Below are 19,370 nucleotides of genomic sequence, written 5' to 3'. Positions count from 1 at the left end.
ATTAATGAGCACAAACGTTTTCAGCCGTTTTAAAAGGCCTTCTTCAGGTGCACTGAGGACGGTTGGAAAGTCGGATAGCCAATGTTTACGTGACGTCATTGTTTATGAGGGGTTTCCTCTTACAAGTGACAACTTAGCAGAGAAGGTTTAAACGAAATTGACCTTGGAAAATATTTTAAGATTAGCCAAGATGCATGAACTATTGTCGAAGATAAGCGAATCCTGAAAGGCGGAAAAAAGGAAATAGAAAGAAAAAGGAAAAAGAAACCTGATAAATTTAGAAACTGCACGAGAGAACGAAACGGACAAGGAGAGGGTAGACCGGCCTATTTAATTAAGGGGGTTATCGAGGAGTGACCGCCAGGCAGGGGAGAGCGAATCTGCATCCCTGCTGTTAATGCAGTTTCCTTTGAGGGATTCAGTAAAGATCTCTATAGCTTCGATTGTTCTAAGTTTGCTAGAGTCAAGAATAGGAACGGTAATCTTAGCATCTTCCCATTCGGCCGTTATACTGGGTTCGCTTGCGTACTGGGCTAGGGTGGAATTAAATTTTTTGTTGCACGCGTCGTACCTATGCTCAGCTATCCTTTTGGTAAGCGATCTGTTGGTTGAGCCTATGTAGGTTAATTTATTGCTTGGCTTAACTCTATTGTCCACCAGCGGATCACATAAACATTGGCTATCCGACTTTCCAACCGTCCTCAGTGCACCTGAAGAAGGCCTTTTAAAACGGCCGAAAACGTTTGTGCTCATTAATTTGTCTGCTAGAAATAGAGTGTGAAAGGTTTTTGTGCCTACAAACAGATGTATATTGATTATTTGAAAAACTATTGATTTTTGTAAAATATACAGCAATTATTAACATTACAGTGGACAGTTTTTACAGTTTCAAGAGTCTCTGCTATTTTTAACCACCAAAACTATTCTATTTTTTTAATATATTCTGTTTCTAATTATTACTTACAAATTACACTAAATGTTTTTCTAGAATCTTCAAACTTTTATGACAAGCTTAAAATTAATTTTCTTATTTTTTGTAACCAGCTTTAAAAAATTATCTTTCACCATATATATAATATAATATAATATTAATATAATATTCATCCTAATATATAATATAAACTTCAACATTTCATAAAATTTTAAAAATAGCATAAATTAATTTATAAAGTAAAAAATTTAATAACTTTCAGTGTGTCCACCACATAGCAGGAAACCATCTACTTCATTATCAGAATCATCTTGTCCTGGTGTTTTGGAAATTCATTATATTACTACTCCAAGTGAACAGCCAATACATGATGAGAGGTAATGTGACCAAAATGTAAATTTAGAATCAAATTGAGAAATGTTTGTTTATGTGCTTCTATAGTCATCAAAAATTTATTCATACATTCAATATTCACAATAAGAAATTGTACATTCATTTTCAAAAAACTGAAATGAAATAAGTAAATCAATGTCTTTCACATATTTTAAAATAATATAATGGTTAAAAAAAATTGTTTCCACAGAATGCAAAATAAGCTAGTAAAATGATTGAATACATATTCATGTTAAATGAAATTGATGAGTAATTATTTGTGTGACATTGTCACAATGCAGGACTGCAATTTTTAATTATCTTTTAATTTAAAAAAAAAGTCATGTGACTTCCAGCCCAGAATGGAACTTGTATATAGTTAATCAATCAGAGTTTTGGTCCCTAATTTTCCATATCTTGTCTCAGTTTCTATTTATCTAATTCTGTTCTTGAGATTATTGAAGGACATACAGACAGCCAACAGACAAATGACAGTGGGAATGTATAGGTTTGCAATTTGAAAATTGCTGCCCAATAAAGTTGAAGCGTATTTATTATTTGATGACATTAAAATTCAGCATTAAAAGTATCAATATAAAAAGCTTGTATTTTGTTGACACATAGTTGATGTGGTTATGTAAAGATATTTATTCTAAACGTCTTTACATAACCATTCTTTTATTTAGTATTAGAATAATCGATAATGAATTATCAATGTAGCAAATACAGGGTGTCTGAAAATTGGCATTAAATTTTATTTCGTATATTGGGAATAGACAATATATATACAACAAAAATATACACAGCGTATAAACAAACTTCATCAAGTAACCCAATATACAATACACCAACCAAAGCCGAATTTTTGGGCTAGAAATGGCTATAATAATAATAAAAATAATAATAATAATAATAATAATAATAATAATAATAACTCTCCCATGGTCACTACCTGGTCGTGGTGGGAGAGCCCAGTAATTTTACTGATCCATAGGGCAATGCAGGCTGGAGCACAAGCTCCTGGTAGGGACACCCATGCCAGTAAGGTCTATGGGGAGAAATGAAGCTAAGAGTGACCACACACCCACATTCTGTGGAGATACGTATCATGGTAGTAACCAGATCTAAATGTGATACCGGCTCGGACGTCGCCCGGGTTAACAAGGTCCGCGTTCGTGAGTTAGGCAGAGGCTCACGTTCGAAAAATAGGCCACAGTCTCTCTTGGTTACCGGTGGCGAAAGCAGCACCGGCCCAAGCATGGCTACTGCAATGCCCTCAACAGATGTGAGGAACCAACCCAGCCTTGGTGTTTCTGTGGCAATGCATCCACAGACCACAAAGGCTGGAAAACCACGCCAACGGATGAAATGGACGGTAGAAATGAACGAGTTTATCATCCGTACTTACTACACGATCACAAAACTCGAAACAAACATGACAGCATACAGACAACAACTATACCATAGATTCACACAACAGTATCCTCACCTCACTGTCACCGAACAAAGGGTTGTTGATCAAAAAAGAACAATTATACACAACAACCTTATCTCACAAACAACACTTGAACTTATCAAACAACAGGTTGCTGATCAAATACATCAACAGACAGAAACATCTAACATTAATGAAGATCATGTAACCTGTCAGGATAATCCAGTAACAAGCATTGATAATAACACACATACAACAATTACCACTAATGATACTACAGACACTTCCTCATCCATCACTGATAACATAGACATGGATTTAGTTAATACGCTCTCACTTATATTTCAGGAAACACTCACTAAATATACAGGTACAGATCCCACACAACGACCACGAATACCAAAAATCAACACGTCAAAGGAAGTAGGAAAAACACTAAATTATGTAAACACTCACTTACTACCACACTACATTCATTCAATTTCTACACTCGCAGACATTCATACATTAGTTTATGCTGGGGCAGTCACAGTAGTGACACACCATGGACTGAAAGTACAATCACAGACAAATACACAGAAAACACAATTCTATCACAAGCCTGCCTGGCAGAGAAGAATAGAAACACAAATAAATGACATTAGACAGCAATTAGGCAGGCTGACACAATACACTAAAAACAACATAACACCCAAATTAAGGAAACAGCTCAAAAACATTTTCAAGAAAATAAAAACACACACAAAACATGAACGTCACAACACACACATTACAGAATACATTGATACACTAAAACAAAAACTTGCTGCCAAAGCACGTAGACTCAAACGATACAAAACATGTACACTACGAAAACAACAAAATAAATTATTTACAAACAATGAAAAACTCTTTTACAGACAAATTAATAACAAAGCAAACACTGATACACAGCACAGTGGCACACCAACAGAAGAAGAACTCACAACATATTGGTCTTCTCTTTGGTCCAGTGCTGTCACGCACAATGCTGAAGCAGGCTGGATCGAGGAGGAGAACAAAAACTTACACAACATACCAACTATGCCCTGTGTTGAAATAAACATACATGATTTCCAATACACTGTTAACAGAACACACAACTGGAAGACACCTGGTGTAGACAACATTCACAATTTCTGGTACAAAAAGTTTACATCACTGCACCAGGAACTAGCTAAACACCTAACACACATCATCATCAATCCACAAGACATGCCAAATTTTCTTACTCAGGGCATCACCTACATGAAACCTAAAAACAACAATACCACAGACCCCACACAATACAGACCAATTACATGTCTTCCAACACTCTACAAATTATTGACATCCTGTATTGCAAACAAAATATACAAACATGTTGAAGAACACGACATTCTAACGGAACAACAAAAAGGTTGCCGTAGAAACCACAGGGGATGCAAAGAACAGTTACTCATAGATTCAGTCATTCTACGGCAAGCACACAAACAACACAGAAACATACACATGGCATATATAGACTACAGAAAAGCATTCGACAGTGTTCCACACAGTTGGCTGCTACATATTCTACACATGTACAAAATACATCCATCACTCATTACATTCTTTCAAAACACTATGCAGCACTGGAGAACAACACTACATCTCAGGGTTCATAACACTTCCATACAAACAAACCAAATCTTTATTAGGCGAGGAATTTTTCAAGGAGATTCCTTGAGTCCTCTCTGGTTCTGCCTAGCCTTGAATCCATTATCCAACATGTTAAACAACACACAATATGGCTACAATATCAGGCATGAAAAAACAACACAGTATACACTGTCACATCTCATGTACATGGATGACATAAAACTTTATGCATCCACACAAAAACAACTTCATCAACTCCTACAAATCACACATTCATACACCAAGGACATACAAATGGAATTTGGCCTAGATAAATGCAAAACACTTCACATAGAAAAAGGAATCCTGAAGAAAGAAGATTTTGCACTTGGAAATGGAGACATTATTGAATCCATGGAAGAGGGCGAGTTCTACAAGTATTTAGGATTCCAACAGGCCAAACTAACAGAACATACACAAATAAAGCAAAGATTAATTAAAGAATACCAAAGTAGGTTAAATGCTATTCTCAGAACACAGTTAAATGCAAAACACACAGTTAAAGCAATAAACACATATGTCATCCCAGTACTCACATATTCTTTTGGAGTTATACATTGGACTCACACAGATCTCGAGCAACTCCAAAGGAAAACAAGAACAACACTTACTAAGCATAAACAACATCATCCTAAATCCGCCACAGAAAGATTAATCCTTCCACGTAAAGATGGCGGACGTGGCCTGATTGACATAGTTAACCTTCACTACAAACAAATACAGTCACTGCGAGAGTTTTTCTACAAAAAACAAGAAACATCACAATTACATAAAGCAGTAACTCTAGCAGACTCGAATAACACACCATTAAACTTACACTCACATCATATGGACACAACACAACATATAAAAAGCATAGACACCATTAAGCAATCGTGGGCTCGAAAGGCACTCCATGGCAGGCATCCTTACGATCTGGCCCATGATTTTGTTGACAAAACTGCGTCAAACAGCTGGTTAGCTCGGGGATGCCTCTTTGGGGAGACGGAAGGATTCATGATTGCCATACAGGATCAGGTCATAAATACTAAAAACTACAGAAAACACATACTCAAAGATGCAACACTCACAAATGACACATGCAGAAAATGTCACATCATGCCAGAAACTATACAACACATCACCTCTGGTTGCAAGCTCTTGGCACAAACAGATTATTTACACAGACATAATCAAGTAGCAAATATAATACACCAAGAGCTTGCAAAGAAACACAAATTAGTAGACATCCACGAACCATACTACAAATACATTCCACAGACAGTATTGGAAAACAACACGCACAAAATGTACTACGACAGAGCCATAATCACAGATAAAACAATTTACCACAACAGACCAGACATCACACTCATTGACAAACACAATAAAATCACATACATTATAGACATATCCATTCCAAACACTCACAATATACAAAATGCATGCACTGAAAAAATTAGCAAGTACACAGAACTCGCCCAGGAAATAAGGCATCTGTGGAGGATGGATAGGGTGCTTATTGTACCTGTTGTTCTCTCCTCTACAGGTGTCATACCACACACACTACACAAAAGCCTGGGCACATTACAATTGAATAGAAACACATACATCACACTACAGAAGGCCACTATATTGAATACATGTCATATTGTGAGAAAATTCCTGAATATAGACACACACACTGATGCACTTCTTTAATTTCTGTTTTGGATACTATGCCTTGACTTTGGTCCGGCATAGTACACAGCCACCGGTGTTAACCGAGTATATCTCACTTAACCCAACATAATAATAATTTATAAGAAATTTTTTGGTATTAGAGTTAGGTGTTAGGTGCCATCTTTTGCTAAAAAATTAAATATTTTAAATAATTTAGAACTAACTGGAAGAAAAAAATCGGCTCAGAGCAGGACTCGAACCTGCAACTCCTGCTTACTGTGTATTTTTACTGTGCTAAAGTATTTTTACTAATAAATTTTAGCTATTCAAATAATAATTTGTTTTGAAAAATTAGTTAGTTTGCAGCATTTTATAACTTCTTAATGTATGAAACAATACAATAATTAGACTTTATCAATAATATATATTGTTTTAAATTTCAGAGTAGTATTGGTGTCTTCCAGAAAAGCTCCAATGGTGATTTTTTCTTCATTATCATCTTATACTCGTAGAAATTCCCAAAATTTAACCAAGTAAATAAATTTTCATTAGATTATGTTTAATAATTACGACATATTATGGTATATAAGATATAATTTTTATGTTAAAAAAAACTCAAAAAATTGCCTTTCATCTTATATGTGAAGTTGTGATTTCACATAAGCTAATGAACTTCTCAAAGTGCCTTCAGTAGGCTACAAATAACTCCTGTGTTGCCATTTCTTAAATAAAAATGTTATTATCTGCTTACCTATAGCAGATAATAATAATATGTTTAATTAAACATATTATTATTATCTGCTATAGGTAAGCAGCTTTTGCATGTATTCATGTAGAATATTTTAATGATAAATTTTAATTGTAAGTTACTTATTTTAATTTCTCTTTTTCCTTGATAAGTAAATGTGCATTCTAGTTTTACTTTTTTTTTTTTTTAGACCAGAATATGGAAAAAAAATTTGGGCCAAGTGCCAAAGACACATGGGATGGTTTATATACTTTAAATATTCTATAGTGAAATGAGGGTGTATGTTATATGCCATAAAGTATTTTTGGAAGTCATGATTTCTTAAATTAATTTTTTTTTTTTTTTTTTGATTATTTACAGTTAGATATGAAATAGTGTTGAATGTAATGGTCAGATCTTATTGTAATCAATTGAATATCCTTAATTTCTTAACTTATTATAGAATGCCATAACAAAAAAAATTTAATTAATCATTTGGCTATCTGGTTGTCATTGATTCTTGATTAAGTATTCTTAGATGTAACTGTTTTATTAAAGACTTTGTGAAAATTAACCCTGCGTAAAGCGCTGGAAAAAGTTTTACAGCGTGGGGCGTGTGGGGGTGCACCTGCACCTCTTGCAACTAAAGTTGTTCCTGTAAAAATCAAAATTTTTTTCACGGTTTTTTTGTTTTCGATGTTAGTGGGATTGTGTTTCTGATGTATTAATCAAAAATACTACTCAAAATATATCGTTTTTGTTTATTTATAACAAAAACAAAAAAAGTATTATGTTTAGGGAAGTTTTCAGAGAAAAAATCATCAACTTCAAAAGTCTATTTTTCAAACTGTAAACAAGTATATGTTGCTATCTAATCATTGAATTGTCTTCCCATATGTGTTTTTTAAGCGTTTAAACCATTAAATGCTTTGTCACAAACCCCGGGCCAAAAATATTTCAGTATTTCCAAAAATACACCCCCTAAAACTCTACAGCAACTAGAGATAAAAAGGCAGATTATTGGCAGATAACATTGATAGTTAACTTCTTTTACACTGTAATTGGTTACTTTCTTTGTCCGTTATTAGATCCACCAGTAAACACAATTGTCGGTAAAATTCCTGCGAAATGCCACGCCCCGCAGACTACCACTTTGACTTATGTAAACAGTCGCTATAAAATCGCTTGTTTTAATCGTTTTTTCACTTCTAATTTGCTAACGAGAAGTTGTTTGACATTATTTAGACAAATAAACATGTTTTCAAGACAATTTAGCAATAAATATTTTCAGAAAACTCCACCTTTCAAACTTTCAATGCTAAGTCTACGGGACACCTTCTTTCTGTTAATTGGCCTTAAAAATCTTGTTTATATGCCTTCTATGCTCTCATTTGTCATTTGTATTATGACTGATTTGATATCAGGCAATGACTGTTTTTTTAGTACACTAACTTGGCTCCACCCCCTCCAGTGGTCACGCTAATAAAGCTTCCTCTGTTAGGCGTGCGGGGTGCAGATGCACCGCATGCGTTTTGCTTTAAAGTATGTTTTCTTGTGAGTTTTTAGTAGAAATTTATTTCTTAAAAATATTATTTGTTTTAAATATAAAAACAGATCTTCACTGTGTTTCTAGATTTTTTAAAAATATAATCTATTTATTTTGATAGTGAATAGTTTTAAACATTTTTATAACATACATATAGTTTTATGTATCTTTTTATCAAGTTATAAAATTTATACTTTTTACTTGAGTCATTTAAAGCTGATAAATTTTTTTTCTTTTGATATGTAATTAAAAATTGTTTATGAAAAAATTATACAGTACAGATTAATTAATATTGAAATGTTTATAAAACTTTTATTATTTAAGCTATTTTATTTATACAGTAGAGCGTCGATAAGTGGAACCAATTGGGGACTGGGGTCCTTCCAGTTAATGATTTGTTCCAGTTTCCGACTTTGTACGAAAAAATACATTAACCTGTCCGATGTTCAAATTTTTCTCCGTTGCGTATCGCTTCCTGTTGAATTTTTCTCCGTTGCGTGTCGCTTCGTGTTGAATTTTCGTCGATTTTAAGCCAAACGAAAATTTTTATAATAATCATCGAGGCTATCGTATCGTTAAAAATTATTTCTGCATTTTGTACAAACAAAATAAATATATTAAAGAATATAAAAAACATGAAAATTATACTTTAGAAGTAAATTTAGTATCAAAAACATTCGATTCAGCACGACACAGTCCGACTGAAAATCGTTCCACTTTCCGGCCATTCCACTTACCGACGTTCCACTTATCGACGCTCTACTGTACTTTAAACTTTGAATATTTTGCAATCTGTAAATTTTTAATATAAAATTTTAATCAAACATTTTGCTTAGTTTTATTTTATTTTATTTCAAAATTCAGCTAAAGACTATGCAAAATAAAATGGAAAGATCGTTGTTTTTACTGTAATTTCTATTTCTGACATTATTTTCTAATAAGTAATTAAAGCATGTATAAACTATTATAAACCTTTGCAGATGAAAATTAAAATTTTTAAAAACATGTATATTAAACATGTATATTAAATATATTTATGACTTAATATTACGATGTAACTTTATACTTATGAGATATTACATTTTATATTTTAGTTATTAGTAATATTATATTGTAATAAATAAATATAAATAATAGGTTAATTATCTGAATTAATATTTTCTGGGAAAAACAGATATAATAAAAATCTGCAATTTTTACTGATTAACTTCTTAAATTGAAATTTCTACTGATTAAACGTTAATTGATAGAGAATAATTTCAGAATTTTTTATCTCTAACTGTTGTGTTGAATACATGTTTTTTTAAAGGAAATCTGTTAATGTTTAAAAAATTAGTATTTGTAATTAACTTAAATTATAAATTACTCTTAATAAACTTACAAAGTTAATTATTTAATTTTCCAATTTTATAGAAGCGAAACAAAACAAGAATGTATTCGAAGAAGACATGGTTCAAATAGTCGTCAGTTATCAATTATTAATGATGGTCCAGATCCTTTAGATCTTTTGGCTCTTATGGGTTTTGAAAAACCAGAAGATGGGCAAGTTTGTATATTTAAATTAATAGTTTTCAATTTTAATTGTTTATATTTTAATTAATATGTAGTCAATATTCTGCTATCCAAATGTGATATGTTCCTGAAAATGATCTCTATATTAGAAACTTTGATATTGGAGATTTATCCAAGTTATTTCTTATGGAAAAAATTTAACTTGTTTTCAGTCCATTCATCTAAATAACTCCAATAAATTTTTTCAAATGATACTAAAGGACTGTCTACATGGCAGAATTGTGATACATGTCACAGCTTCATATACCCCTGTGATCAAAAAGTATTGGGAATAATTCAATGAAATGCAAGATTTGAATTTATCATGTCCTCTTCAAAGTAATCCCCCTCCACTGCATGCTCTTATGCAACATTTTTTCAATCCTGGAAACAAGCTTTAAAATTGTTTTTCGGAAACCCCTTCAAGACTCACAGCAAATTTTGTTTTATGGCATCAATCAACTCAAAATAATGACCACAAAGTGGAAATTTTAGTCAAGGAAACATGAAAAAGTCACTTGGCACCATAACAGGTAAATACTGAGCTTGTAGAATTATATTTGTTGAATTTTTGGCCAAAAACTCATGAACAATAAGAGCATTGTGAGCACGTGCATTATTGTAATGCAAAATTCATGAGTTTTGTTTCCACAAATAAGGTAATTTTTTATGAATTGCTTCATGCAAACAATACAAAATGCTACTAGATTCAGTATCTATCCAAAACTGGGATTGTATAAACACACAATGCACAAAACCAACACCAGTACTGTGAAAATTAAAAATTTACTAATGTAAATATAGTAGTAAATTAACTGTATTTACTACTATATTTACTAATTTAAATATAGTAGTAAATAATAAAGGAAATATAACTATATTTACTATCTTACTAAGTAAAAGAAAAAATTTACTAACTAATGTTAGTAAATTTTTTCTTTTCATAGTGCTGGTGTTGGTTTTGTGTGTTGTATGTGACTAGATGTTGATAAAAGTCATACCAAACAACAAAAAAATGATAGCAGCTCCCTCTTGCATGCACACAGTTTAAATGAACCACAGTAGTTTGTATTGAGATGTGGAGATTGAAGTGATGGCTTCACAACTTGCTTCTGCAAGAAATAGAAATTTTTGATTACATGAATAATGACATCATGGATGTTTACAGAGAAAATAGTGTGTCAAAATGCTAGTAGCTGCTGTTAAGCAACTGCATTTGATGTTGAGTGAAAAATATGGATTTAAACTTGTTTAAAAAAAATTAAACTTATATTTATTCAGTTATTCAATGGCCTTCCTCATATTTGTATATTCCCTTAATATGCAGAATTTTATCAATCCAAAAGTTTCTGCAAAGAAGGTACTGGTACATTAATTCAAGGGATATCATCAATATTTTTCCATCTCTTCAGTTTCAAACACTGTCATTAGGTTTCGATAATAGCCTAATACAAGGGTTGGCAACCTTTCAGCAGTGTTGTGCTGAACCTAATTTACCGGGTGCTGACTTGATTCTACCAATTTTATTATGTATACAGTATTATCAAAATTGGTCCAGTTATAATGGAGTTCAAAAATATATAATTTTGAAGTCAAGTTGTTAATTGAATTATATTCTTACGTGTGAAGCACACGCACAGCACATAGATAGCACTTAGAAGCATAAATACATGCACTATAATATAATTATACAAGCAAGAAATTAGTTTTTTAATGTACCACTGCCTACATTGAACTATGGCTTCCATTTAAATGTTTAATTAATAATTAAAATGTAATTTTTACTACATTTCTATTCAGTCAGAGTGCCACTGAAAATTGTCTTGTGTGCCACAGGTTGCTGACTCCTGCCTTAATATATCACTTCTTTCCAAGTTGTTCAATACCCAGTTTTCTCTCTTTCTCTTCTGAGAATATTGTCCTAAGCACAGTTCATTTGCAATTAATATCATTGCTAAATTTTCATAAAACTCTTACAATGTAGAAGACATTTCCAAAAAATACACAAAAGTTGGCCTAGGTAACAAATATAAATTAGGCTTAAAACCATAAAAAAAAAAACCACCGAATATTAAAAAGCAAGTTTAAGAAAATAAAAAATATATTGAACTCCTACAAGGTTGTAGTTTGATGATATTTTTTAATAAAAAACCTCACAAAAAAATTGAGATTAGATGACTGGCTTGCATGAACTGATTACTTTCAGCATCAGAACAGAAAGATTCTATTCTCTTGTTTCATTGTATGGAAGAGAATCTGCATCAAAATGATGCAAATGTAATTACATAGGTGTTTTCTTTGAAGAAAAAAGCTGTGATTTTAGATGCAGTTATTTGTGTTTTGAAGAAAGCTTGCCGCAAAATTAAAAACACAGTGAAGCCAATTTCTTGTTTTTTTAAAGAATCTGTGATGCATGTCAAAATGCCATGTAGACCTCCTGTAAAATACTGCAAAACATCTGTTTACCTATTAATCCACAATTTTAGTCTGACATTAAAAACATACAAATTACAATTAATCTTACTAATAAATATTTTATGAGGTCACTAAAAAATAAGTTTGCAAGAGTAATGCAACAAATAAATTTATATAATATAATTTATTAGAAATTTGTGCATGGGAAATTTTTAATATGTAGTAGACATACAATATTTTTACATTTTCATTGCTGCATGTTTTATATTATATTATGAAGCATGTCCCAAAAGTAAAGTACAATCTTTTATAATAATTTAAAATACATTAAATTACATTAAAAATGAAATTATTAGTGATGTAACGAATATTCAGTTACTACCCGGTATTCGGCCTATTCGGCCTATTTTTCACTATTCGGCCTAATACCGAATACGTAAAAACAGGAGTAAGAAATAACAAAAAACACAATAAATTAATCATTTTTGTAACTTTTATTAATGCTGAACATTAAACTATAATATTAAAGTTAATAAGAAATGGCATCTAACTCTAGTATTAAATTATTTCGTAGTTAAATAATATTATAACCTTTATCTAGCCCGATATCTTATGGCATTGATGGCGTGTAGGTTAGAATGTATCGGGCATTAATGTTATTGTTTAGTTAATTATGTTATATTCGTATTCGCGTATATTTTAATATTTATACGATATTTTAAAATGAGTTACGAAACGTTTTATTGAAACTTTTCGTATTTAATGAAAGAATTATTTATCTATTTCTAGAAGATGAGTAACTAATAATATTAACTTAAATAATATTATAACCTTTATCTAGCCCGATATCTTATGGCATTGATGGCATGTAGGTTAGAATGTATCGGGCATTAATGTTATTGTTTAGTTAATTATGTTATATTCGTATTCGCGTATATTTTAATATTTATACGATATTTTAAAATGAGTTACGAAACGTTTTATTGAAACTTTTCGTATTTAATGAAAGAATTATTTATCTATTTCTAGAAGATGAGTAACTAATATATAATTTATTTTATATATAAAGCAAAGAATGAGCATTTTTCATTATATACAAAAGATAACATTTGAAATCGAGTTAATTTTAAAAATATTGACAAAAACAATAGCAACAAAATATCACAAAACTTCACAAATAGAAACTCCCCAATAATATATTTAAACTGTTCCACAACTGGGGAGAAACTAGACCATATTATGTCACCACTAAAGTATATCCTTAGGGTACTATTCAGTCTACAAATACGTAATAAAAACAAAATTTAAATGTTTAATTAAAGAGTTAAAATGATCGATTGCAAATAAAAGAACTTATAAGTTATAACTTACATCTAAATACCAACAACTGCCGAATCATAGCAGGCTATTTACGGCTATTACATAAATTATAAACCAATTTGGCACTAGAGGTAGACGTTAGGCTCCATCTCATATTAAGTTTAATAATTATAATTTAATTAATTAATTTAAATAATTTAGACCTAATGGAAGAAAAAATCATAGTGACAGCGGGCCAATAGAGAGCATGGTGCGCGATCGTTGCCAAAATGCAGTTTGCGCGCCAATTTTCGTACGTGCGTTAATCAAGCTGAATAGTTTGGCCGAATATTCGGCCATTCAGCCACGCTCCTAGCCGAATATTCGGTATTTGGTTGAGGCCGAATATACTATTCGTTACATCACTAGAAATTATCCATTTGAAAGTACACAGTCCATTTTTCTACATTATCGTCATTCTTTTCTAAATACTTTTCCCAGCAGGAGAGAAGGGCAAAAATTCCTTTCTTAAAAAATTCTCCACTTAATGATTGAAAAAGTCCATGACTACATCTTTAACTTCATCATTATCTGAGAAGTGTAAGCCATCCAATATATTTCTTAAGAAGTCCAGAAAAGTAAACTTTAGAGGTAGTACTTCCTATCCATATTTTTTCAGCCAATCTGAAATCTAATGTGGAGTATGGGGAGTTGCACTACTATGCAGCAGACGTACCTTCCTACACATAGTCTGGACTTAGTCCCTCTGATTTTTACTTTTTGGACCTCTTAAGAAACACCTTGGGTGGCTTACACTTCTCTGATGATGATGAAGTTAAAGGTGTAATCATAAACTTTTTCAAATCATTAAGTGGCAAATTTTTTCAGAAAGGAATTTTTGTTTCAATATTGGGGGAAATGTTTAGAAAAGAATGGCAACTAAGTAGAAAAAATAGCTTAGACTGTTTACTACAAATGGATAATTTAATTTTTATGTAATTTAATGTATTTTAAATTATTATTAAAGATTGTACTTTACTTTCGGGACATACCCTATATTATATAAAAACAGAACAACAATGAAAATAAATAAATGAGGAAATTAACTGTCATCATAAGACTAATAAAAAAACTGTTATTACTATGATGTGAAAAGTAACTCAATAAGTAATGCCTAATAAATTGTGAAATAATTAGTATCAAAGATATAAACAAATGGAACCTTGCTTAACGAGCATAATTTGTTCCAGAATCTTATTCATAATGTGAAACACTTGTTAAGCAAAACAGTTTTTTTCTATATAAATTAATGTAAAATATGATAATGCGTTCCATGCCGAAAAAATACTCGAATATTTTATGTATAACGTTTATTCAAAGAAAATTATACAGTATACATTGCTAAGGGAGTGTGAATCATTTTCGTCTTTTCTTCTAGTGCAGAATGAACCAACCTGGAATGCGAATTCAATTTGCAGAAAATAAAAAAAAAGGACATATAATCTGTCTGATAAACACCCCAAACGATATGCCAAGTTCTTGGGCTATGTAAAGATTATAATTAAATATTATAAATTAATTAATTTGACTAGAGGTAGGCAGTTATGCTGCCATCTCATATTAAATTTAAAATAATTTAAATTAAAAATTAATTATTTATAATTATTTTAAATTTAATATGAGATGGCAGCATAACTGCCTACCTCTAGTCAAATTAATTACAGTAATTTATAATATTTAATTATAGTCTTTACATAGCTTAAGAATTTGGCATATTGTTTGGCATGTTTATTATGTAATGGGCAACAGTTGTTGATGTTTATACATAATATGTGTGAACACAAGCTTGGAGAAATGTTTGATCACAAGCGACACTAAGATGCTAGTGGAAGGAGTGCTAAACACAGACTGATGGAGCGCTAAACACAGACTGATGGAGCATGTGCATAATCTGGGACTTCCCCTCTTCTCATCACTCGTTATGCAAAACATTGCTCATTAAGCAAGTCATTTTTGCTTGTTGCTTGTTATGTGACGTGCTCATTAAGCGAGGTTCCACTATATAAGCAAGAATGCATGTCTGTTTTTCAATGTCTACAATAAGTGCATACTACAAGGCACATTCAATAGAAAACTAGAAAAGTGCCATTAAAAGTCAGGAGCAATAGCTTAGCAATTTTGACACAAAACTTCCAAGTCAGAGGCAACAGCAACTGCAACTGGCAACTTTGTTGATGCAGGCTATCATAAACAATGGACTGATAAAATGGCAGTGCCTCTCCAGCAGTGCACAAGGAAGTGTGATGTAGTGTTGTTTGATTTTTGACAAAAACCAATCAATATCCATTAGTACACGCAAGTACAGTAAGGAGATGACTACATGAGTGGCACACAAGTGTATGAGTAGAGTTTTAAGGTTTCAAAAACAGCCACAGTTCTGTGGAATCTTACAACTCTACTCATACACTTGTGCGCAATTCATGCAATTGTCTCCTTACTGTACTGTACCTGCATGTATCAATGGATGCCAAAAATCAGACAATACTAGACTGCTTTTGCTTAATGTTGGAGAGGCACTGCAATTTATCAATTTATTGTCTTATGTTCTCGCACATCAACAGTTTGCCAGTCTCAGTAACTATTGCCTCTGACTTGGAAGTTTTGTATGTTAAAATTATTATGTTATTGTTCATCCTTCCAACTTTTAATAGCACTTTTTCAGTTTTCTATTAAATATGTAATGAATTGTTCAATTGAATCTAATCTGTAAAAATAATGTATAGAGCATAGTAAAATCGATATTTTAATTTTTTATTATTTTCAAAATTAAAAGATTTACTTCTTGACAGGATGTATCTTACAGTCAATTGTTATCACCATCTCATCATTGTAGTCATCACACTCGATGCAAAAATCATGATATAGAACAAAGTGGAAGTTTTCATATTTTCAATTTTCATTTTGTTCAAGATACTCCAATTCTGCGTAATTTTATTCCACCTACACCATGTTCTATGGCTACAGAAAAATGTAATAATTATAAATAAATTTATATACTGTAAAATTTTAATATCATTATCTGAAATTAAATTTGTTTATATAGCAATTGAATGGGAAGATAATGGAACCTGTCATCATCCTTTCCATGTTTCAAATAATTATTATCATCCATATTTATTAGATGATCCCGAATTAGTAGCTGGCAAACATAGTACACAACTTGCTTTTGCATCTTACTTTGTAAGTATTGTTTGTGTATTATAAATCTTAAAATTATTATATTATATATTAAAATTTATACTTGCATTATGGGATATATAAAGGAAACAGCTGAAGCTTAATAAATAAATATGGTTACATAAATTAATTTATTAATTTATTCAATTTCATTAAACATTAATTTATTAGGTTTATCTGGTTTATCTATAAAAGTTTGGAAATTTTATATTTAAATAAAAGATGGAAATAATGAAAAAAATATATTAGTGTTCATTGGTAATTTTATTATATTGTAAATAGAAGTGAATTCAAAAATGTTTTCAAAACCATAAAAGTATATAAAAGTTTTTAAAACAGCATTTCATAAAATATATTTGTCATTACTACAAATGAATGTTAAATAATGTATTATAAGTTATTTATTATTACAGTTCTGTGATTTTATTAATTTTATTTAAAGATTAATATTATAAAAATCCATATTTTGTTTCAGTATAACAAATATTATTTTATACAGATATTTTCTTATTTTATTTATTTAAATATAATTAAGTAAAATTTTAATATTTATTTATTTTTTCTTTTAAAGCTTTTATAAGAATTTATTTATTTACTTATTGGAAACATTTTTTTCTAATATTAAAATGTAAATAAATAATTTTAAAATTTTAATAAATAAACAAATAATCAATAATAAATATTTTAATTTTACATTATATTAATTTTTTGTTAATAAGTTGAAATAAATTCTTATAATTTAACTCAAAAACTCTTAATTTAAACATAGTTTCTTTATTTTCATGTAGACATCAGTAATAGATTATGTAAAGCCTTCTGAATTAAAAAGAAATTTAAATGATAAATTTAGAGAACGTTTTCCACATATTCAATTAACTCTTAGTAAACTTAGGAGGTAAGTGAGAGTAATTATTTTTTTAATTAATTTTAAAATAGATATTTTTACAGATTATATAGAATGATTCATTACACTGGAAGTAGCAAATTTATGTTATCTATTATAATAATAATCTATAAAAAATTTTATAGATCATTATCGTAATAGATACCATATGTTCTCTCACAATATTAATTTACAAGCATAAGAAAAATTTTACTGCAATGAACTATTTTAATTTTCTTTCTTTCTGATTTCCTAATTAAGTAAAGATGATTTGATTTGTGAATAACTATAAGCATGCATTTAATATACTGGTAGCAAAATTTAATATAGAATAGTATAAAATATGCATGATTAATTGAATTAGCCATGACAGTTTCCAATGATTTAGCATTCATTTCAAATGGAAAGTTTTTGCTCAAAAAATCTCTAGTTTGCCCAATATGAAATAAAAAATAATTCAATTGATGTTTAAATTAAATTATAACTTTGAAATTGAATTATTCCATCTGATCACTAAATTTAAGAATAAAAGATAATGTTAGTAAAATCAAGCTCTATATCATATATATTGCATCAATAAATAGTAAAAAATACTAGTGAGAGATATTTATTGTTACTCTTTATAATTAGAAAGATATATAACTCTTTATAATTATAAATATAATTCTCTGCAATTATAGTATAATAAAATTGTTAAAATATTATAATGTGTTTAATTACATATTTTATATTCATTTTGTTAATCACAAACAGATAAACCTATCATTTATATTATTTACATTTGCTCCTTACAAAACAGATATCTATAGATAACATTTAACTGCTTATTCAATATTTTGCATTAGGATTTTCTTCACATATTAATATTTTTACAAATACAACAGCTTTATTGAAATAAATGAAATACTCTTTTTGTCATATTAAAATTTCTGTACTTTGGTAATGTCATTAATTGACAGAAACCATTATCTAGAAACCTGAAATAAAAAATCAGTCAGTTTCACAAATATAATAAAAAGTTATTGATAATAGCTATAAATGAATATTGCACTTTATATTTTTTCATATTTTAATAAATACTTTGCAAAAATTAAACTTATTGCCGTTGCAATTACCATCATACCAATACTACTAGTGTAAACAATAATAATAAAATAAATACATAATTACCAAACAAAACCAGCAAGAATTCAATCTAAACGAACATTTTCAACCATTTTAAATGGTCATCCTCAGGTTCGATTGCAAAAAATCTGAAAATTGTATTGTGAATTTAGGCGCATGCCCTATTGTAGTTCTTTAACAAATTAGTCCTCTAAGTCAAAATACGCCCCCTCCACGCAGTCGTCAATGAGTCTGTTTCTTTGAAAATGATGGTCGTTCCCTTCTTGAATGCTTTAAATATCTCCAGCTGTTCGAGATATTTTAGGCTGCCCTGGTGCTCACACTGTTGTATTAATCGTGCATTATCAAAGTCCACCCTGACATCATCATCAAGGGTGAAAGAAGCCAATGCTGTAGTGGAAAGACATTTTTGAATGGAGTATTTGTGCTCCTTGATCCTTGTTTTAAAGCAGCATGCAGTAGCACCAATATATTCGCCTGGGCGGTTCACCCTAGGATCGTAAATAGGGATAGAATATATTCCTGGGATAC

General features: G+C 30.4%; 1 protein-coding gene across 3 annotated transcripts in view; it reads left to right on the top strand.

Annotated features, from left to right (window-relative positions):
- The window catches only part of LOC136976889 (CDK5 and ABL1 enzyme substrate 1-like), a 50,369-nt gene that overhangs the window by 11,579 nt on the left and 19,420 nt on the right, over positions 1 to 19,370 (top strand). For all 3 annotated transcript variants that reach the window (XR_010880997.1, XR_010880996.1, XM_067272262.1), the window contains exons 3-8: positions 1,194 to 1,308; positions 6,500 to 6,589; positions 9,743 to 9,875; positions 16,444 to 16,624; positions 16,698 to 16,834; positions 17,620 to 17,726. Coding sequence is in view for 1 of the 3 variants with exons in the window: in XM_067272262.1 (XP_067128363.1) it covers positions 1,194 to 1,308; positions 6,500 to 6,589; positions 9,743 to 9,875; positions 16,444 to 16,624; positions 16,698 to 16,834; positions 17,620 to 17,726 (763 nt within the window). In the remaining 2 variants the exon portion in view is untranslated. The remainder of the gene's footprint in view (positions 1 to 1,193; positions 1,309 to 6,499; positions 6,590 to 9,742; positions 9,876 to 16,443; positions 16,625 to 16,697; positions 16,835 to 17,619; positions 17,727 to 19,370) is intronic.

The sequence above is a fragment of the Centruroides vittatus genome, unplaced genomic scaffold (assembly GCF_030686945.1).
Source record: "Centruroides vittatus isolate TY-2023 unplaced genomic scaffold, ASM3068694v2 contig_426, whole genome shotgun sequence".
Taxonomy (NCBI): Eukaryota; Metazoa; Arthropoda; class Arachnida; order Scorpiones; family Buthidae; genus Centruroides; species Centruroides vittatus.
The sequence above is the reverse complement of the archived record's forward strand: the minus strand, read 5'-3'. Positions and strand labels throughout refer to the sequence as shown.